The sequence below is a fragment of the Serinus canaria genome, chromosome 1, assembly GCF_022539315.1.
Source record: "Serinus canaria isolate serCan28SL12 chromosome 1, serCan2020, whole genome shotgun sequence".
Lineage (NCBI taxonomy): Eukaryota > Metazoa > Chordata > Aves > Passeriformes > Fringillidae > Serinus > Serinus canaria.
In genome coordinates, this window is record NC_066313.1 from 53105324 (window position 1) to 53126641 (window position 21318).

Consider the following 21318-nt stretch of genomic DNA (forward strand, 5'->3'; position numbering starts at 1 on the left):
TAATTTCAGGCAATTTTAATTTCTCAGTATTGTGCCTGTATTTTATTCAAAAGAAATTAAAGATATCTTAGATTTTTGTACAATGAGTATATCTAAAGGAAATAGACAAGAGATGTGCTATAAAAGAACCCTGGCAAAAAAAAAAAAAAACAAGAGCCAGCTAGTGATTTATTTAAAAGTTATATCTTAAAATTAATCACTGGTGTCTTAGTGACAACAGCTGGAAAAGAATCAAAATTAGTTACAGATTCTAGAAAAATTAAAACTATTAATTCCTTTGTTTTATATGTACTGTTGGGTACTGTAATTTAATTCACTAACAACTTAGTCATTTAATCAGTCAAACTGAAAATTCACAATTTTACCAAATCTCAATGATCAGCCATACAGAACTGCACCCATGTATGCAGTTTAATACTGACAACTCTTTTTAGCCACTAAATATGATTTTTGCCATGGAGCTACACTTAAAAATGAGATTCGTGTCAGCCTAGTAAAGTAGGCACCTCTCCATTCCAAGAGTACAGTAACAAATTCAGATCAGTTGCAGAGATCTGAGACATTTCTGCAGATAAACTCAATGTAACTGAGGCTCTAAACAGAACTCTGTTATGAAAACAACTGGCAAGGAAGGTCAGGGAATTTACATTCCCTCCAATAAATCATGATAATCTTTTCAAGAGTATTTATAAGACTCTTGATTTTCAAGGGTATACTGCTGTCTGTAGGGAAAAAAGGCATTGTCTATTAAATGTAACTTTTGTTCATGACAGTAGCTTCCTAACTGAAGCTAAGAGACAAGGCTAAGTTTTAAAATTGGTCCAATAATTACAGGAAAGCAGGTTTAAATGAGTAAGTTTTGCTGCAACTGTTTTGAAGTGAGTAAGTTTCCCTGGCTAGTGCTGATTTCCAAATGGCTGGTCATCAATATAAACACTAACTAGATAAATCACTGAGTTTTCTGTGAAAGAAAAAGTTAATTATTAACTACTAAACCTAGAAATGGATCTGGAATGAAACACATCTGTCATGTGAAATATGGGAAAAGCACTGAAACAGTTGGCATGTTCTTCTTTGGGAAAGATAGTATTTTCACATGGGCAGGTTGAGCATATCTTTTTTTTCTTCTACACCAAAAAAGCAGGTCTGTCCTTCAAAACATACAATTTGTTTTTACTCTAATTGGTGACTTCCCGTGTACCCCTTTAGATGATCGAGCTCTTCTGTAAAGGGATTGTAACCTTGCTCTCTTAAACAGCGTAAGGCCCAGAACAGCTGATCTGCTGGAGGAAATTCATCCCATTTGACCCATTCCCAGCCTGTAGGAAAAAAAAAAAAGAAAAAAAAAAAAGAAAAAATCAGAGTATAGAATTAAGTAAGACAGGAGCCAAGGAAACAGCATGAAGCTGTGGCAGGAGAGGTTCAGGCAGGATGTTAGGAAAAGGTGGTGGGCCACTGGAATAGGCTCCATAGTGCAGCCTGACAAGCTCAAGGGGTCTTTGGACAACTCGGGCACAAGGTGGGATTGCTGAGGTTGCCCTGTGCAGGGCCAGGAATGAGATTTAAAGATGCCTGGGGGGTCCCTTCTCTAACCCTAACTCAGGATATTCTTTGTTTCCGTGATACAACAATTCTTCCTCTACAAGTTTAGATGGATCATACAGAAACTACCAATCCAAAGTCAGGTTCTCTGTTGCATATAGAGTCATTTTGCCTGAGCAGCTTTTTTGTTTCCCAGAGAAACTGTGGATGCTGCATCCCTGGGAATGTTCAAGGCCAGGCTAGATGAATCTCGGAGCCACCTGACCTAGTGGGAGGTGACCCTGCCCGCGGCAGGGCTCTTGGAGCTAGATTACTCACCCTCGTTCTTGTCGGGCTCCTGGTTGCGCGGCTCGGCGCCCGGCTCGGCCTCGCCCTTCATGAGCATGGTGACATAGTGGTAGCGCTGGGACGCGCACACCGCGTTCACGGCCGACGCGAAGCGCACGTGGCGCAGCGGCAGCGCCGCCTCCTCCAGCGTCTCCCGCGCCGCGCACTCCGCCAGGCTCTCCCTGCGGGCGGGCAGGCAAGGGAAGGGAAGGCACGGCACGGCACGGCACGGCCGCCTCAGGGCACGGCGGGGCAAGGGGAGGGAAGGGGGGGAGGGCGCGGGGCTCCTACCCGAACTCCAGGTGGCCTCCGGGGAGCTGGTAGGTGCCGGCGCCCAGCGCGCCTTTCCGCTTGCCCAGGAGGACGCAGCCGGGGTGCGCGGCGCTAGTGACCACCACCCCCACGCCGACCCCAGGCCGCCGGGGCTGAGCCGCCTCCTCGCCCATGGCAGCCCCGGGCGCTCGGCGAGGCTCCGTCCCGCCGCGGGCAGGCGGGGGCAGATCCGCCAATGGGGGTTCGGGATCCCGGGTTTTGGCTGGCCTTGGCCGGGGGTGTGTCCGGAGCGCGCGAGATGCGCGCGGTGGTGACGTCGCCGGTGAGGAAGGTGGCGAGGTTCCAAGGCAGGGTCGAGAGGGAGAGGTGCCCTGTCCTGCTGTTTGCCTGGGGTCCTTGCCTCTCGACGCGCAGGGACTTGGGAGCTCACCGGGAAGAGAAAAGGCGTTTGTGCAAACGAGGGGCAGCTGAAAACAAGCAAGATACGACTCGGTTTTTGAAGGTCAGGAAGCCAGTCGGTCTCGATTGCAGACTTGTTCAGAATTTAAAAAGTGGTCCTTCTTTGGTTAGCCCACTGTTTCTGGTCTGTGAAGAGTCTGACTCTGAAGTGTCGCGTTGGAGTTATTTAAAAAGGAAGCTACAAACTTAGCTGAGCAGAGCTCCACAGACAGAATAACAGTTCCTGACTGATAAAAAAGAAATAAAAGTTTCTGCTGGCAAATACTTACCTTCATTTCACATTTTTAAAAATTACAGAGATATGTAGAATACAAGATACAAGCTTTCATTTTCTTTATAAACAACAGTAAAGTTTGTCAGATTTTCCCCTTTTTCAGCCTATTGATCACAACAGAGAGAATTTTTTTTATTTGCAGACCTTTCAAATTGGTTTTGGGTTTTTGTTTGTTTGGTTTTGGGGATTTTTTTTTGGTAAGGCTTTAAAATATCTTTGTACAGATGTTTTTATTTACATAGGAAAGTCACAGGGCCAAACTGATTGAAGCGTAATCACATTTTCTGGGGTTTAACTGCCCAAAGTGGCTCAGTGCAGCATCAGATGTGTCCCAGTGTTGGCATGAAGGGCATGTCAGAAGCGAATGGCTGGGTGTGCTAGAAGCAAGGCTGCCCTTTGGCAGCATTTGGCCCTGCTGCTTAACTGTGATGTCAGCCCATGCCCTTTAGTAATCGTATATCCTCTGAACAGAGAGGGACATAGCTCTCCCAGTATTTTCCTGAGAAGCTGTGAGAAGCTGTGAGAAAGCTCAGAGAAATAATTAAAACAATTATTATCTCAATCTCTGCATCTGGCAGGCAATCTCTGTTTGTCAAAGATGTTTATAAGGAGTTGTCCCTTCTTGACCAACAGGTGAGAGAAGATTCCTTAAGGCCAATCCAGTCCACCACTGTTTCTATAAGAACTGCGGATTTCTAATAATAAAGTGCCTTTTCATGCCTTCTGATGAGTCTCTGTATCACCTTTGGCTCTCCCCAGTACCTCTTCGGTGATAATTGGTGAGTTCTTCAGTGATAATATGATAATACCCTGAATTACTGACATTGCTAAATAATAGCAATAATAATAAATATTTTGGGGCAAATTGCCAAGCTAACAAGACTTCTTGTAAACCAAGCTCATTCATTTGTATCTGTCTCCCCAGTACAGCTGAGTATTCTAAGTATCCTAATCCATGAGGATATCCATTAGGAGTACCCTAATCTCCAGATGAATCACCAGATATATCAGTTATATCACTTCTGTATTTACATTTTAAGACAAAGATCTTACAAAAGCCATATCAAAGATTCCTCCTCACCCACGAAGCTCATTTTGATCCAGTACATTAAAACACCACAATTTTTTTTACCTGAACAGTGAAAACATTCTATGTACACCATTTTCCTGTACCTTTTACCAAACAGCATTTAGTAGCAAGTCTCGAGGGTGACCCATTGTCATTCTACTGATTTATTTTTAAATGCAAAAAAAAAGTCCATATGATAAATATGCTTGTTTACTATATTAGCAGGATACAATTAAGTGAAAATGTTATATGAAGATGATTATGTAAAGTATAAAAAGTAAGTTTCTACAAATAATATATTTTTATTTGTCAGTATGCTAAGACTTTCCCTTCCTCTCTACCGTCTTCTTGATCACAACAAAGATGTGAAGTATTACCCTTTTACAAAACTTTAAAATGTTGAAGTTTATGTTAAGGTTCGAAATCTCGTTGCATACAGATGTCTAGACTTGTTTCAATTTTTTCACCTTACATTTGTGATCATTAATATAAAGAATACTGTATGAAAAGAAGCATTTTGTTGACTAAATCTGTTCTAATTGGTTTTGTTCTAGGATTTATTTAGGACATAACTATGCAGCCAGGTATTGCAGGTCATGAGGTAAATATTGGCTGGTTTTCTGAGCCTGATGGTGAACAGACATCCACTGAAGAAAGATATGGGAATAAACCAAGAATGAGAAAGTAGCAAAATCCTCTGCCACAATTTGAAAAGCTTGCAAGATTGTGATTTATATATACTTGTAAATTTGTTTATAAATATTTTATCCGAGAAAGTATTTGTGTGAGCCAAAACAGTATATTTAAACCAGCATATGTCCAGCAGCTACTGGAAAAGAGGCAGATATTTTCAGGCCGAATCCCTTGTTCTTTATGCAAACGCTTTTATTGATTGAAGTGTTATTGAATGGACTGTATGTCTGAGCTGATCTGGATCCAATAAACCCTATTTTTTTTTCATTAATTTGTTTTCTAGCATGCTGTGGGTGGCACAGGGAGGGGACAGAACAGAGTTCAATCAGATTAAACCCAGCACAAAGCTAAACCTGACTCAGCAAACTGGGAGAGAGATTACATTTATAGTAGGATGTGATCCCTGATGCAATTTACAGCTCAGGTACATAAGTGAGGGAGGCAGTGAGTAAGAGCAGCTGGGACTAGAATGGTGGGACTAACCATATTAGAGACAGGCCAGATTTATGTCAGGTTAAAATGACTACACAGCTGTTCCCTATGAAGAGCACACACAGGGAAAGCAGGTTAGAAAAGCACACAGTGGTACAACAGCTTACTGAAAAGCAGTTACATGAGCAAAAAACATCCATCTTTCTGAGAATTTCATACACATGGCTCTCTGGCTGTGGAATTTACTATATATTTGCATTTTCTTAGCAGAAGTATGAACTGGGAGATGTAAGGATTATATTTAAATATTTTACATTGCAAAGCTGGCATTCAGAAGCTGGGTGGAATGTGACAGCAGTTCATGACACCAAAGTCCTGCCAGCACCCTGACTGAAACTTGAACTTGAAAGATTTTTCTTCTCTTGCATTCAAGCAGCTGGTTGTTATCCCAAACACTGATATTGAAAATGTAACATTGTTAACTGTTTCCTCACTTTTATTTTAGCAGAATTATTTCCATGACACCACATGTTTCCATTAAATGGCTGTCTTTCACCATAAATTATTGCTTGCTGTGATATTATGGCTTCATAAGCATTATTAGTGAAAATTAGACAAAGTGTGATATGTGGTTTTTATATTGAAATGTAAATAACTTCTGATCACATTTACATATGGAGAGAATAATGGTGTGTGCAAGAGCAATAGGACAAATTAGAGCTGTACTACAGGTGTGCTGTCTTCATTGCTTGTTAATTATTTCTCTTCTGTGTTCAGATAGGACTGAGTGAAGGTGCTGAGACAATTCTGTTTTATTTGTAGCTTTGTCATTAACACTTTAAGTGACCTTTGGCAACTCATAGGCTGGTGAAGATGGATTGTGCTTCAGTGAAAATTCTGTGTGTACTCAATCCCAGGGGACCCTGAATCAGAAGAATATAAAAGTGTCTGTTCCTTATCCATCTCCAGGATGGATATTCCTCCAGAATAGTACCAGGAGGTCCAGAATGGATGTCTTGAATACAGTAGGCAAAAAATCATGACAGGGTTTTTGACTACTATTCTACAGCCATCTGTAGCTCAGTGACTTCTTAAGGCAGAGGTGGTTTCTGTGTATTTACTAACTCTCTTTTTGTTCCTCTTCTTTAACCTATCAAGATTCCTCTTAAGCCCATGCAAATTTTCATCATTTGCAGCATCTGTGGCAAGGTGCTCCACAGTTTATATATGTGAAAGATGATTTTTTGCAAACCAAATCCTTTTGCTTTCATTGAGCCTCTCATCTACCAGCCTTCACTGGTTGGGAAGAGATGGTGCATTAGTGATTAATGTTCATACTGTAGAAAACTTGCACCTATCCAGACCTCAGAGTGCACACATCAAATGCCTGTTTGCTAGGACAGATGTCAGAATCCTTGCAGGAGATACACGGAAGCACCCTCAGGGAAGGACCCTGGATTGTCTTTTCTGTATGACTTGGAGAAGAGATAGAATAACCTGTTAATATTGCAAATGGGTGCAGTGAATAGTTTCATGCTGTTAGATATGCCTGAGGGTCCCCTTAGCAACCTGTGGTTTGTCCAGAGACAACCATGATGATACTCCTGCAGACAAGCAGTGCAGAGAGAATCCACCATCTGTAAGACATGCAATGTAAGGCAGTGTAGACACCACTGAAGAATTATTCTCACTCTGCTTCAAAGGCAGGTTTTTTTTTGCTCTAACCATGGCTGATTCATCAGCTAAACCAGTTTACTCACCTACCATACCAAAAAAGTGGGCTCTTCCTTCCTGTCTTCAACTAAAAGTGTTCTGAAAAGCTCAGGGTGATTTTCTCCACAGGTACTGGGATGCTTTTTAAACCCCTGATAAATTTCATCTTGGAAATTTCCTACCCTCTGAACTTACGGCCTTGGCAGAGGCTTTCACTTTCTGACCCTGATGTTCTTGGCAAGACCATCTCTCCCGATGTTTTTCAACTACAAAGTATCAACCAGTGGAGCTTACAAGGTCTGGGAAATAAATCAGATTGTACCATTGTCACTACATGAATGTGATAATTTATAATAAAGCAAATTCATGTCTATTCATAATGCCTGAGCTTTCCAGGATGCTACATTTGGCCTCAAACAGGATTCTTTCTTTGAAGGGTCCTGCTTTTCCATTAAAACTTCTTGGCTCCTTCTATCTCATTTGTAATGTACCTTTTCCCTGCTTCTTTATAGTTTTAAATACAGCTTTTCAGAGAGGGCCTTGATCCTATTTCTGGAGATTTAGCGAAACCTCTGAATATCTGCTGGAATCCTACAGTGCATTCCTTGTGTAGTCTCTTCAGTCAAAGGTCAGAAATTGAACTAGGCTGAGCCTATACAAACCTGAGTTTATACTGGACTCACTAGGAATTTGTCTGGTTGTAGCCAAGAGTGTTATCTTTTCTTGTGTGTCTAACAAAATAAAGAAAAGGTGCATGTGCCATTTCCAAGAACTGTTGTTTTTAAGGCTTTGATCTGGGCTTAAAAGCACCTTGTGGTGAAAGTCAGAGCCAGGTGGTGGCACTGGTGATCAGACAGAAATCTGGGAATGTTTACAGTCCACCCCCGTTAGACCGAGTTTTCACAGCCAAGAGGAGATCAGACAATAAAACATTCAGATAATTAAAGTTCTCCATACAGCTGTGTACAGACTCCAGATAACAGCAGCAGCTGCCTCAGTCTTTCTACAAGCCCTTCAATATTGTCAGCCATGTGACATTTCTTCTTTTGATGTATAAGGTAAAAACCGTCTTCATTTTGAAACTGGAAGGATAAGTCACTCCTAGTGAGAAGAAGATACAAAAGTAGTTGTAATCTGTATTACAGCCATTTGCTAAGGCAAGAATTAATTATAAGCCCAGAGAGAGTTGTCCAATTTCCTTCCAGTAGCAAGCCACTGAGTCAAGATATAAGTCTTGTTTCCTGACCTGCAGCCAGTACTTATCTCTGAACAGTAGCTTTGGGCTTTTAAGGTTAAAGTTTTGCCAAGATCCATTACATCCTCTTGTAAACCTTGTTTCAAATCCTTTCGAGGGTGGAGGTAGTTTTGGAGAGTCTCCTGGAGTTGGGAGATTTCTTTGTATGTGGAAATGGCACCCATGTACTGTCCTGTGCAGTACAGAACTGCAGCAGGTCCTGTGACTAGTGAAGAGCCACTGTGTGTACAGAGGGCAGAAAGAGCACAGAGTTCAAGTGCTTTTTCTTCCCTTCCCCTTGGCCAGAAGAAATATTTTATCAGCAGTGGTGGGAATCTTGGATGGTCTATCAAAATTTTGCAGCTGCTTAGAGGTTCAGGGACACATACTCCTACCTTGTGTGTCTGCACACAGGTGCAGAGCTAAGCACTCTGCAGAGCTCACTGCAGTGCTAACAGGTGACAGTAACTCCAGATCAGCAGAGGACCAGGAGCAAAAGAACTGACTCCATCTTTTGCAATACTCGCCCAAGGAGAAGTTATGGAAATGCATTTTCAGTTTCAGAACAGAAAAATAACATCCAGTTATTTATTGCATAATTCAAATTACAAAACTCAAGAAGAATCACAGCTCTGACATGGCCATCTTTCACATCAGATCTTGCTTTGATGTTGATAATGTATGGAAGTAACTGCATTTTTCCTTATTATGGGTAGAGGACATTTTTGTTCAAATTTCCCAGGCCAATGCTAATTTCCTAATTACATTTTGTTTTAAAAGAAAAAGCTTTGCCTGCTGGTGAGTCGCAAGATCTGGTCACTCGTTTCTACAGGGACACCTGTTCCCTGCTTCAGTTCCTTAGTGACCTGAGTCAAGGCCATCAAAGTAAAAGTACAGACATTGAATTGCAGAGAGGCACAGCATGGAGCTGTGTGAGGCAGAAATGGGGTTGTGGCATGGGGAAAGGGCTGCAAAATATCTAGAAACACTAGAACCAGTGAATGGTTTGGGTTGGAAAGGACCTTAAAGATTATCTAATTCCAACCCACCTGCCATGGGCAGGGACACCTTCCACTAGACCCGGTTGCTCAAGGCCCCATCCAGCCTGGCCTGGAACACTTTCAGGGATGGGGCATCCACAGCTTCTCTGAGAAACCTGTTCCACTGCCTCCCACCCTCACAACAGAGAATTCCTTCCTTACATCTAATCTAAACCTGCCCTCTTTCACTTGAAAACCATTCCCCCTTGTCTTAAGCAAGAATGGTTGCCTTAAGCAAGAACAGTTGCGTTTACATCGCTGCACGGAAACGCCCTTAAATACGGAACCAAAAAAAGTAATCTCTGGAGTGAAAACACTGGAAGTTCTTCAATTGGGAAAGCTGAACGGGGAGGAGTGTGGGCGTGGCATAAGGGAGCTTTGCTTCCTTCCTTCCTTTTAACACAGGCGGTGCCAACCGAAGCCGACGTAGTCGGAAGGTTGGGGGTGGATAACAACCCTTTTAGGATCCTTGCGAAGCACAAATAACCTTTATTAAAACCAAAGCGGTGGAAAGAACGAGAGGCCGGGAAGCGCCCCTCAGGCCCGCTCCTCCCCAGCGCCGGGCGGGCGTCACTGCGGGGGCGGGGCCGCGCGAGGCGCTTCCTGACCCCGCCCCGGCCCGCGCGCGGCGCGTGCGCGCTGCCGGGGGCACCCGAGGGCGAAGGGGCTCGGCCATGGCGGCCTCCATGATCTGCAGCCGGGTGGCGTCCGGGCTGAGGGGCAGCGGCCTCCGCGCCTCGCTGGGTTCCACCGCGGGGAAGGTAGCGGCCGCTCGGGAGCGGGGGTGTGCAGGGGGATGGGGCTGAAGCGGGTCGGGCCGGCTGGGGTTGCGGCCGAGGTCCCTCCCTGCGGAGCGCCGGCGAGAGGAGCGTCCGTCTCGGCGCGCTCCCGCCGCCCTCCTGCCCTGCCCTGCCTTGCGGCGGGGCTCGTAGCCCGGCGCTCACCTTTGCTCTGCGGCCCCTGCAGCCGCTCTTCTTGCTTGTGGCAAGTCTTCCCTGCGTGTTTCCTTTTCCCTTCCTTTTCAGCACCCCCATCCCCTATCTTGGTGGAAATCCCCGTGTTTCCATCTCCGCCGTCCCCTTGCTCCTAGGAGGGGTCGGGCTGTGCCAGTTAAAGTCTGCTCGCAGTTCGGCAGCCTCTGCTCTTGGTTCCTGTGGATGCCATTTGGGGGTGCGGGCTTGTTTTTGGCTGCAGCACCCGTGGGAAGCGGTGGCACGGAGGAGCTCGGGAGGCTGCAGTGTGTGACACGGTGTGTGACGCTCGCTGCCGCTTTCTGCTCCTACCACGTACTGGGGAAGGTCGCCCTGAGTGCCCCTCTCGAGTTACACGCGGCCTCCCGCGGCCGGCGGGTCGCTCAGCGCCTCTCCCTTGGGGTCGTGCCAAGGAGAGGACGTCCTGCTTGGAGAAGGAACCCTCTGGAGGCTGCGTAGGCCCTGTCGATTCGCTAGCTTGGAATGCTGTAGTAAAGCTCATGTGTCGTCTGCTTGTCTCCTTTATTTGAAGTGGAATGAAGCCTTAAAAGTCTAGCTTGTTAGAAACTTCCTAGTTCAGGCTGATTTTTACGGTGCTTGTGCCAGTGGTGCATACTAAAAAAATAAAAATAAAAGCAAAGGTTTGTTTTGTATGTAAGTTTCGTTTGTAATCTTTTTAGCTTGAGTCTTTTGCTGATCGTCCATGTTCATGGATTAGCTGAATTCAGTAGGTTTCTTGGTTTGTGTATAAAATTAAGGTCTTATTTGCATATAGCGAAATACAAAAAATGCAGCAAACGTTTTTTTGCATTTGTTGTTGATGATCTTTATGTTACAGTCCTTGTCAGTGCTAGTAGTTTCACCAGCTCTTTCCCCCTGCCCAATAAAACTTCACGAAATCAAATACCAGACCTGATATGAATGACTAATGTGGAAGAGTAGGATTAAATGTTCAGGTGTTTGCACTAAAACACTAAAGTATACTTTTTTAATATGTAGACTGGTTTTTTTAACCTAAACAAAGGGGTGGTCTTTCACAACAGTCACATTCTTCCTTTTTTTTTTTTTCCTTTTTTATTCTGTTCCTTCAGGTGCTTGCTGGAAGTCCAGGAATACTCAGCAATCATGGGTTTCAAGTGCAGCAACAGCAACAGAGGAGGCTGTCACTCCATGAATACCTGAGCATGGGACTGTTGAAGGAGGCTGGCATTTCTGTTCCACATGGAGTGGTTGCCAATACGCCAGATGAAGCTTACAAAATAGCAAAAGAAATAGGTATAATATTAAAGAGAACAAATACTAATAGGCATTGGATTGATACAAGGTGTACCTGGTTTTTCTGTCTTTCTTGGAAAGATGTTGCTTGGAGTTCTGAATATACCCTCTCTTAAAGAGAGCCTTCTCTGTGAAGCAACCTTCATGTTAAGAAGGAATAGGTCAGGTATATATTCTATTAGTTTAGACTAATGTAACTTCTCAAACTTCTTTGAGATAAGTAATAGACTCTACTTTGTGCAAATCCTGGATTTCTTTCTACTTTCAACAAGGTTAGAGGAAGTCTTGTGTGAAGAGTTTCGGTGGTGGTGACAAGATCTCATATAGAACAGAAGATGCAAACCATACTTCTCTTTAGGCTACAAAAGAAGAGTAAAATCCTATTCCTTTGTGAGTGTGCTTTTCTGGCAGAATGCAGCTACTTCACACAGGAGGGGAGGAATTTGATGGCTTGTAGTTGTATGCTAAATTCTTGTCTTGTTGATGAAAAAGTATCTAGTCTCATTTGCTGGGTGCTTAAATACCTAATTTGGAATTGAACTTTAATTTTGGACTTGACTTTGCCTACTAATTTGCCACTTTAACTATGATGTATCCTCATAAAATCTTGTGTAATTTGGATTTAATTTGGAAGTCAGCTTCTATTGTGTCAGACATCAGAAAGTAGGGGGTTTTTTTGGTTGATTGATTTGTTTGTTTGGGGGTTTTCTTAGTTTAAAGTTTGGGGTTTTTTTTTTCCTCCCTGGAAAAACATTAGGCTTGTCACAAAGTTTTAGTGAAGGACGTTTGTTGTCATATTCCTTTCTCCTATGCTCAAATCTCTATTTACCTCCAAAGGGATACATTCATAGTGATTCCTGAGGTTATAGGTTTTGTTGGATTCATTTCAGTTTCATATGGAGATTTAGTGTGAGAAATGAGATCTGAAAAAACTGATAATTTTCTTCTAGAGCGAGTTATGCTGCTTTGTAATGTAGAAAAGAATCGAAAAGCTGCTTTTCCTTCAGGCATGATGTCCCAGAAATTCAGGTATACCTTCTTTATCTTGTTTCCATTAGAGAGTAAGTGATACAAAATTATAATAATTTCATTAATATGAAAGGAAGTTGCTGAAATACTTCTGAGAATGGTTTATACTTTGGAACCTTACCTGTTGTTAAGGGTGAATTTATAGCAGGATCAAAACTTCCCAAATCAGGCATACCCCTTTTCTCTACTTTAATGTTTGCACAGATATTGCTGGAGGAAAATAAGAGCACCACCTTTGTCTGTGGCTCTTTAATCAGCAGCCCAGAAACTCTTAGGTCAGGATTCCTTTGTTTTGTTCCTGCTCATAGAGGGCTCCTCCAGCAGTGTGGGTATGGATCTGGCTGCTGGTTTATAGCTCTGTGTCAGCCCTGTGACATCATAGGTATTTCTGTTATCTGGAGTGTGGGACTCTGGGCAATTTCTTGGGGATTAAAAGAAGGAAGTTGTGAGGTGTGTGAGTTGGCATCCTTTAGTACAGGAATTCAGGGTTTCTGGTTGTCAGCCAAATACTTTGTTGGAGTTGGTGTGTAGTTGATGCTGTGGCTTTCTTTGGTTCTTGAGATGAGGAAGAGAAAACTTCCTGAAAGGAGAACACACAGTGAAGGAGCTTGAGGTTTTGAGGCATTGCTCAAACAAGTCCAGAACTCATTCTTAGTGATGATATTATTCTTTGCTCCAGTGTTTTGGATTTATTTATTTTTGTAGGCATTTAGCTGCTAGCTTTCATTTAGTACTTAAAAAAAAAAATCAACAAAACACAAACCAACCTCTGTCAGAATGAAAAAATTCACTTTTTTGGTCCACTCATGTATTGCTGATTTTTGTTGTGTGGAAGTAGTTGCCAGTAGATAGGATTTTTTTTTCTTTTTATATGCTAAACTGTTTAATCAAATGTTTGTCTAGACCATTACAAAGACAGTTGGTAGTACTCTTTGCTCTGCTTCCCTAGGGCTGATCCACATATTCCTGGTAAATTTACACAGAGCAGATTTCTGACTAAAGGTTGAGTTTGACATTGGATTTCTTCCCTTTTGCAAATACTTTACTTAGAAATGGGTAAATTTTTATCCCAATGTATAGCAAATGCAAACTTCTCATTAACGGAGATTATCTTAGGTTAGCTGTGGCTAAATCAGTGCTACATAATCATCTCGCTTAAATTTTGAAAAACAAATGGGCTGAGTAAGTTCTGTTCCACAGCTTTGATAAGAGACTGCAGCGTGACTTGATTGCCTTTGAAGTTTATGGTTTGCTCTTAGCCATGTGTGCATTCCAGCTAGCACTGTGACCAGTTCTGATTGAGAAGCTGATATGAGTGTGTTGTCAAGAACATGACAAATGAACCTAAAGACTGTTTAATGAACAGATGCTTGATCAGTGTGATGGCAGGTAGCTCAGCAGAACACACTAGTTAAAATCAACAATGCTGTTTGTTAAGAGACACTTCCATAGGTGCAATGTATTGTTGTAACTCAAGTTTTGATGCTTCTCAATCCCTTTCCTCTGATAACAGTTGAGTGAAAGGCAGTGACATATTGTGTGCTTGTCTAGGTTTTTTAATAGCATATATTTAGATTCATGATGATTTGAGAAGTAAGACTTTGTACGACATGAATATCTTGAAGCTGCTTTTGTGTGCTGGTGATTTTGTTGGGTTTTCAGGTAATGAATCCCACAGCTTTATGTCCATGGCAGACTGCCAAATTTTAGTAAAATATAAAGCTGTACAAAATAGGAGGTGTTGAGAGAGTACAAAACTCTCTCAACACCTCCTATTTCTCTCCATTTCACCTTTCTACATCAGAGTTCTTGAAAGGAGACTGAAAGGTCCTGGAATTGAGTCTGCTACTTCTCCTGTTGCAGTTTGAGAGGTCCAGTGCAGCTTTGTGTCCATGTGGTTTATAAAGAATGTTCTGTTTTGGTATGCTTTCTACAGAATAGCTCTAGTAATTGCTTTAGCTGTATTCCTGCTGGCAGTTACGTGATTAATAGATGATTTTTTTTCAGACCTTCTAGTTTTTTTTCAATGTTACTTTTATCTTTTAAGTACTTTTCAGTGTTATTTATTTTTCTGTGTGTTGCTTAAACATACAACTTGTATCTGTTAAAAAAAACTTTAAAAAGTAATATGTGAACCTGGGTAGATTTAAAAATAGAATTTTTGATTCCCAGGCTTGATTTAGTCAGAAATCAAAGCTTAGTACAATGTGTACAATTATTTTCTGGGTAAAGTGCTAGCTTTCTCTTTATTGGCTCTTCAAAAAATATATTCCAGGCACTGTGGCAAAAAGCTGAGATAGTTTTCTCCTTAGTGTATGCCACACCCACCTTATCTGTCTGATTTAAGTTTTTGGGGTTTTATAGTCCATGTCATAGTGAAAACTCATGTCTGTCATACTTTTATAGATGGATTTTTTTTTGGTTGCCATTATCAGTTTTCCGTGTTGGTCAATTTTCTGTCTATGTTCCTGATGTCTTTTAGGCTGTCTGAAATTCCAGAGTGTTTATTCAATTGCTCTAGAATATAGATGATGATCTAAGGTGGCAAACATAAGCAGAAATTCCCTAGGTGTTAAAAAAGTAATGTAATTATGTTCTTCCTTACCTGGTCAAAATCTCTAGATAAACAGCAGTAGTAGTTGAGAAACCAAACATTTACTTACATTCTGACAAATGTTATTTTCTTTGGCATCTGAATCTTAAATTTTGCTTCAGCCTTTGCTTTCTTCTGTAGCACTTCAATCCTTTGAAGTTAAAATACCAAAACATATTATTGATAATAATTCACTAATTAAAATAGACTTGTATAGCCAGCACATTTAGATTTTGACCTCTGTATTTTAATTGCTCAACTTAAGCTGTTGACAAAACCAAACCTGTCTTGTGAGCTGATAATGCACTTGATGCAGTTGATTAATGTCAGGAAGTATTTGTGTAGAAGATATTTTGTAATAGCAAAACATCTTATTCAGTCTCCTGACTGGTATGGTCCTTTCAGTGAAAGTATGATGATTCCTGCCACATAATTATTTCAATAGTTAGACTTTTGATTTGCACACAGTTTGATTTGCACACAATGAGTCTTCTAATACTGAGAAGTTTCAAATGCTGAAAAAACGTGATTTCAAAGTTAAATTCCCAGTTGCTATACTTACTAATGAAATGCAGTGTACTCTGAAGAGATTCTCTGCTCTGTTGACAGAATTAGGGTCAGAATATTATTTATATTGACACTCCTCTTGTTAGGTACAAACACATCTTTTCCTCATGCTAGTAAACACACCTGTATTGTTTAAATTTAGGTTCTTTGTATCTGTGCAACAAGAAAAAATTAGCTTGTGTTACAAATGGAGGGTTACTTTTTCTGATGCAAGAACTTTGAAATACAGGCTGAAGCAAAAGTTACAGGTCTCTGTCTCTCCCAGGATAAGTTTGCAGGTGAGTGGTAGTTGAGAACTTGATTGACACTTGTGTTACTAACCTGTCACTGCCCTTTACTGTTGTCTGTCTTGTCAGAATAGATTAGGCTTGGATGGTTGTTCTGAAGGTGTCTGTAATATGTGGAAAGCAGTACCTCTGCTACAGATAATATTGGGCACAGAAGTGGCAATGTGATTTGACAAAAGTCAAAATGAAAGCCTGTAAAGCAGAACATTTTAATCAGGCCAGTCTGCTGTAATCATTGGACTTTCCACTTGCACAGGAAAGTGCAGAGATACAGTGGAACAATGACCCTTCTTGCCTCTTAATATGCTTATTAGAAGATTGCATTTTACATGAATGTCTTTCTGCGTGCCTGCATGCATTGATCTTTCTCCCAGTTTCAAAGCTTAAATTATAGAATCAGAAATTACTCTTTTTAAAAAATAGGTATTAGTATTGATAGAAGTGAAGATGGTCTTGTTTGCTGACTGTGTAGCTCTTTCACTGTCTAGTTAATAAATGATTGTTGAAGGTGATAACTGTAGTGTTGGTAAATGTATAGATTTTTTTCTTGCCCACATGAGTTGTACTGGTGTTCCAGTGCCCTGTGTTAATGCTTCACAATTTGTCACTGCTGCTGAAAGCTGAAGTCCTGCTCACTGAAGTTCCTGCGTGTGTAGGCCTGTCACATGGTGCACAAGTCTGCAGAAGCACTGTCTGTCTGCTGGATGAGCTTTTGCCTTCAGGGAATTGGTGTTCTGATATGCTTCAAGGCATGATAGCACAAGTGCTTCTACTGGCACAAGAAGTGAGGCTGGAGTGAAAAGCTGAGGGCTGGAGGCAGGATGGAACTTCTGCGCTGGTGTGTCTGCTGGCATGTGTTTGCTGGGTTATCTGCTCCAGGGCAGAAACTGCTATTTTTCATTGAAACACAAGTCTAGCAGTATTTCAAAGCCACCTAGGCAAAAAACAAGGGCACAACTGTTGATACTGAGTAGAAAACTATGGTAGCTGCTGGTTGCCAGATTTTTTTCTTGGGTTACTGTGTATCAGCAGTTCTTTGCTGTGTCAGATTGTGTGACAGTGCTGCTGCTGGAACACTGCAGATGAGGTGTGTGACCAAACACTTCCTCTTGTTTTAGAGTAATTTTCAGTAGGAGCTGTGGGAAAAAATGTTTATTGAACAGTGAACTTTCTGCATGATGGGTTATGGTTTTCTTGAGATGTAGTGTCTTAAGTTTGTTTCGGGTATATCTGTGCAGCTTAATTGCTTGTAGACATGGCTGCTCAAATAAACCTTGAACTTGTTTATGCAATCAAGCAGCTACTTTGCAGTGCTAGAGGAAAACAATTTACAGATCATTAGTAATCTGCTCATTTAATGACTCAGTTGTTGCATAAGGATTAGTCCAATGATGTTACAGCTCAAACTGATTGTGAAAAATTAAAAGTTGTTTTTCTATATGTTGACAAAATTTTATAATGCATCATAGTAACAGCATTTTTAAGAAATGTCTTTCAGGATCAGGGTAGTGATGCATGTAGCCCACTACTCTGCCTAAGAGCAAAAGAACATTGCCCTCTTGAGGGCAATTCTTAGCTTCCCTATTTTCTGCAGTCCATTACTCCTCATTTCCCCTCAGCATGCATAGTTTTTGTCTGAAGAATATCAGAGAGAATACGTCTGCCCAGTTCCTTTTGACTCTTCCGTTCTTCCTTCATCTCTTCTGGCAGGCTTCCTTATATTTTGTGTAAAGAAGGGTCTTTTTTCTTGCACTTTTTAAAGACTGACTTCCTTGGTAGATGCCTTTTGTTTTTGGCTGAAAAAACAGAATGCAGAAACTAGAATGAATGATGTACATGTAGTCATAAGTTCTTGCTCTGTCCATCACTAGTATGGCTGAAGACCATAATCATGTTCTTGCTTTCTTCTCCTTTGATAGATTTAAGGATGTGCTAAGCTCATTTCTTGTAAGGGAATCTCTTAATTTCAGTGAGCATCTTGGTTAAAAACCTACTTTTATGCCCAGAGCTAAATATGTTTCAGCTGAGATCGTACCAGAGCTTTAGTTGGGATCTCATTTGCCTTGTTCAGATTCTGGTCTTTATGCTAGGAGGAATAATTTACAAAGAAGGTGCCTGTGGGTGAACTTGATGGCTTTTCTGAAAACTTCTCTGTAGTTGCAGCTTTTTATCTTATGGACTTAGTATAGGAAATGGAAAACAAGCTTTGTACTTAAGTATTTGCATAAAAGTTGTCTTGTGTGACTTCTATAAAGTATGTTGACTTGGTTGCCTGTAAAAATAGTTATCTTCAGGAACTGAATTAAATATTAGAATCACAAATCATACTTGTTTAATATACTTGTAATATACTCACTTTGTAAGTAAATATATACTTGTGTGTTTATAACCTTCATGCCTATGTAGAAGAGCTTTAAAATCATGTGTGAATTCAGAGATCTCTTGTTAGGTAGACATTCAAGAAGTAAAATCAACAGCTAATTGGGAGAAGTGATTTGAGTCTTCTGCTTATAGCTACCCTAGCTTGTGATTGAATTTAGTTTCACCTGTCTGGGCAGGACATGGGTGAAAATAGGAACCAGTACAACTTTTGTGCCTGTCATAACCTTCCTGACTTTTTGTAGTGGCTAGTTTTGCTTGAGTACTGTAATTTTTCTTAAGCATTTCCATGGTTCTCCTTTAACAGCCAAAGGAACAGCAAGTTCTTTTTTGCCTTAGAAAGATCAGATTGGCTCAGCTGATGGTGGCATGAGAAAAAATGGGATGTGCTGAACAAATGTCAGTGGGGCAGTTCTTAACATCTTGTGGTCTAGCTGCTGTCTGTACTCTGTGTAAATGAACTTCATTTTTTCTTTTATCACCTTAAATGACTTGATGAATTATTTTTCTTTGCCTTTTTGTGTCTCAACGACAGTTCAGAGTATCCCAGTTGATTTTTGTTATATTCTCATGTTTTACTTTTTAAACTCAAATGCCCAGTTTCCGCTACCTAGAAGAATATTTTGTAAAGGTTTCTTAAACAGTTAAAGCCAACTAAAGGGCTTACTTTACCTACTCTTGAAAGAATAAGGGGTTTGTTTCGACCTCTGACATCTGCAAAGCACTCAAGCTTTTATGCCTTAGTGCTGTGCTGGATGGAAGCAGAGTGCACCTGGCAAGCTGACTTGGGTAAGTGCTATAGTTACAGATCATTGCTGGGAAGGAAATGGTTTACAGGTACAGGGTGTTTGTAGTTATTTGAGAAAAACCTTGCATATGGTGTGTCAGAGATTGAGTTTCATCTTGTTAATAATCTGTGAGGTGCTAATTATTTCTTACTGGGTGTTTAATCATACGTGACTCTAGAATGTATTAAAAATTATCAGAACACCAGAACACCACCACTGGGTACTAACTCACCAAAGTTTGCTCACAGAATAGCCTAAAGCTGCAAACTGTGGGTTATTTGAGATTTTTGGGACTATCTGTGTGAATTGCAATATAGTTTTCAATTCACATGGGTGTTTTGGATGGTGGGCATGAAGAAAGGGGGATAAAATTAAAGCAGCCTTTGTTATTTACCTGAAGCAATTTGTTTTATAGTCATAGATGACAAATTTTTTGGGTTTTCTTTTGTTCTAGGTTCAAAGGATCTTGTGGTAAAAGCACAGGTCTTAGCTGGTGGTAGAGGAAAAGGAACATTTGAAGGTGGCCTCAAAGGAGGAGTGAAAATAGTTTTTTCGTAAGTTCTTTCTAAATTATCCAACCCAGTGGAAAAACTTCAAGGTTTCATATTATGGATTGAACCTATTGCTTTCTTTAAAACCAGGGTTTTAATTATTAACCTTAAAATAACAAAAATTAGATAAGCCTTTTTTAATGCTACTTCTGTTTTTACAGCACTTTCTTTGTCACATTCTGAGCTTCTTTTATTCTAGTCCAGAAGAGGCAAAAGCTGTCTCCTCCCAAATGATTGGAAAGAAGTTGTTTACCAAGCAGACAGGAGAGAAGGGCAGGATATGCAATCAAGTATTTATCTGTGAACGCAGATATCCCAGGAGAGAATACTATTTTGCAATAACAATGGAAAGGTCTTTTCAAGTGAGTAATATTAGAAATAGAAGTAAGCTAATAAATTTGTTACAACTGAATTAACAAAAAAAATGACAGAACTGTTTAATGTTCACTTGCTTTTGAAAATCAAAAGTATACAAGCTAAATTGTTTTCCAGTTTGATTGACTTTGTTTTTAAATGCTGTAAAGATGTAATGCTACAATTTGAATTTACAGAATAGTAAATGAGAATTTGTAGTCCCAAATGAAGTTCAGAGTCACATGGCCAAAGGGGAGATGGGTAGAATAAGGGGGTAATTTTCATTTTGGTTTTAATTTGCATTTGCCTAAATTGTGCAATTTAGTTTAAAAACACAGCTGTATGTGTGCATGTGCATTTACACTCTCTTTTTAAGTGCCAAAAACAAGATAAGTGACAGTGTTGTGGAAGAGCAAATGGTCCTGCATAAATCCAACATCTTTTTTCTCCAGTGTGTGAATGTTCCCAGAGGTGCACTGGTGTGTCTTTTGATTTTGAGAGTGCTAGCAGCTTTCTTATAGTAATGCTTTTCAGGAAATGGGTAAGAAGATTTGGGCGTAGAGGTCTGTCTTGATGTCTTTCAGGAAAATGAAAGCCAGTCTTTTTTGCATGTATGGGCTGTATGTGTGGGTATGTAATTTTTTAGGCTACAGTTCAAATATGGTTGCTGAAATATGTCAATGTTTTCTGACAGACAAGTGTTCTATTTGGAGCATAGAACATGAATTGGTAAGTAACTTTAATGAAGCCAGGGTTTGGAACAGATCTTGGAACTATATTTGCTGAAGCTTAGAAAAACTGAGTTTTGTCTGTTCAGATGCTTAAAGTTTGCAGAGGCACTGGTTTTGGTAATTAGGGTTTTTTTAAGTATGAATGAAAATTTTCTGTGGAGGAATGAGAAAACTAGTTTACTCTTAATTTTTTTTGGTAGCTGTATTAGGAATTAAGTATTTGTTCCTTTTTCTTCCTCTGTATCAGTTGTGTTGAGCTGTGTGACTTGGGCACCTGCATTGTGATGCGTGCTGGAGTAGAACAAGGGAGATTCAAATGCTACCGTATGCACCACAAGGTGGCATTAAAATGCTGTAAATGAACACATTTCAGGCTCTTAAAATTGTGTAAGCAATAAGCAACTGTGCTTATGGAAATAAAATCTACTGTAAATGCTTGTAGCAAATTAGATAAAGAAGAGAAACATTTTCATGGCTTGTTCTTGGTCTTGTATAAAATTTAAGTCTTACTAACATATATTGATCATACTGTGTGGGTTGTTGCTTTTTGATAGGGATGTGTTTGGTTTTTACTGCTGGCTTTATAAGTCATGTTTTTAGATGTGTTTGTAATTACTGTAACTTGGATATAGGATACTTAGGATGAGGAAATGCCTTTCAAAAGAGGGAAGTGTGAAGGTTGAATAGCAAAGAGTGTTTATTCCTGATGTTGTTGTAAACCTCTTCCTTTAAGGAGG

The 21318-nt window shown here is 40.6% G+C and overlaps 2 protein-coding genes and 1 long non-coding RNA gene across 4 annotated transcripts in view; 2 read left to right on the plus strand and 1 right to left on the minus strand.

Moving 5' to 3' along the window:
- Positions 1 to 10658, minus strand: NUDT15 (nudix hydrolase 15). The gene is made up of 4 exons (XM_009102941.4): positions 10001 to 10658; positions 2161 to 2609; positions 1861 to 2051; positions 1 to 1319 (listed from the first exon to the last, which is right to left on the minus strand). The coding sequence occupies exons 1-4, from the start codon at positions 10088 to 10090 to the stop codon at positions 1174 to 1176; spliced, it is 876 nt and encodes a 291-aa protein (XP_009101189.2). The 5' UTR covers positions 10091 to 10658; the 3' UTR covers positions 1 to 1173.
- Positions 2532 to 7278, plus strand: LOC127059162 (uncharacterized). 2 transcript variants are annotated; one of them, XR_007776648.1, is made up of 3 exons: positions 2532 to 2644; positions 3509 to 3654; positions 6912 to 7278. It is a non-coding gene; the product is annotated as an uncharacterized LOC127059162 (long non-coding RNA). The 2 variants fall into 2 exon arrangements; XR_007776647.1 differs by lacking the exon at positions 6912 to 7278 and adding an exon at positions 4499 to 5399.
- SUCLA2 (succinate-CoA ligase ADP-forming subunit beta) overlaps positions 9661 to 21318 on the plus strand; it is a 19875-nt gene continuing 8217 nt past the window's right edge. The window contains exons 1-4 of the mRNA XM_030234825.2: positions 9661 to 9817; positions 11119 to 11302; positions 19400 to 19499; positions 19696 to 19858. Of these exons, the coding sequence (XP_030090685.1) occupies positions 9731 to 9817; positions 11119 to 11302; positions 19400 to 19499; positions 19696 to 19858 (534 nt within the window). The 5' untranslated portion in view covers positions 9661 to 9730. The remainder of the gene's footprint in view (positions 9818 to 11118; positions 11303 to 19399; positions 19500 to 19695; positions 19859 to 21318) is intronic.

Coding starts and splice junctions, on each gene's coding strand:
- NUDT15 (XM_009102941.4), bottom strand. CDS start 10,090: ATGGGGGTGCTGAAAAGGAAGGGAAAAGGAAACACGCAGGGAAGACTT. Junction 2,610..10,000: donor GCAGGGGCCGCAGAGCAAAG/GTGAGCGCCGGG, acceptor GCTTGTTTTCAG/CTGCCCCTCGTTTGCACAAA. Junction 2,052..2,160: donor GGAGGCCACCTGGAGTTCGG/GTAGGAGCCCCG, acceptor GCCCGCCCGCAG/GGAGAGCCTGGCGGAGTGCG.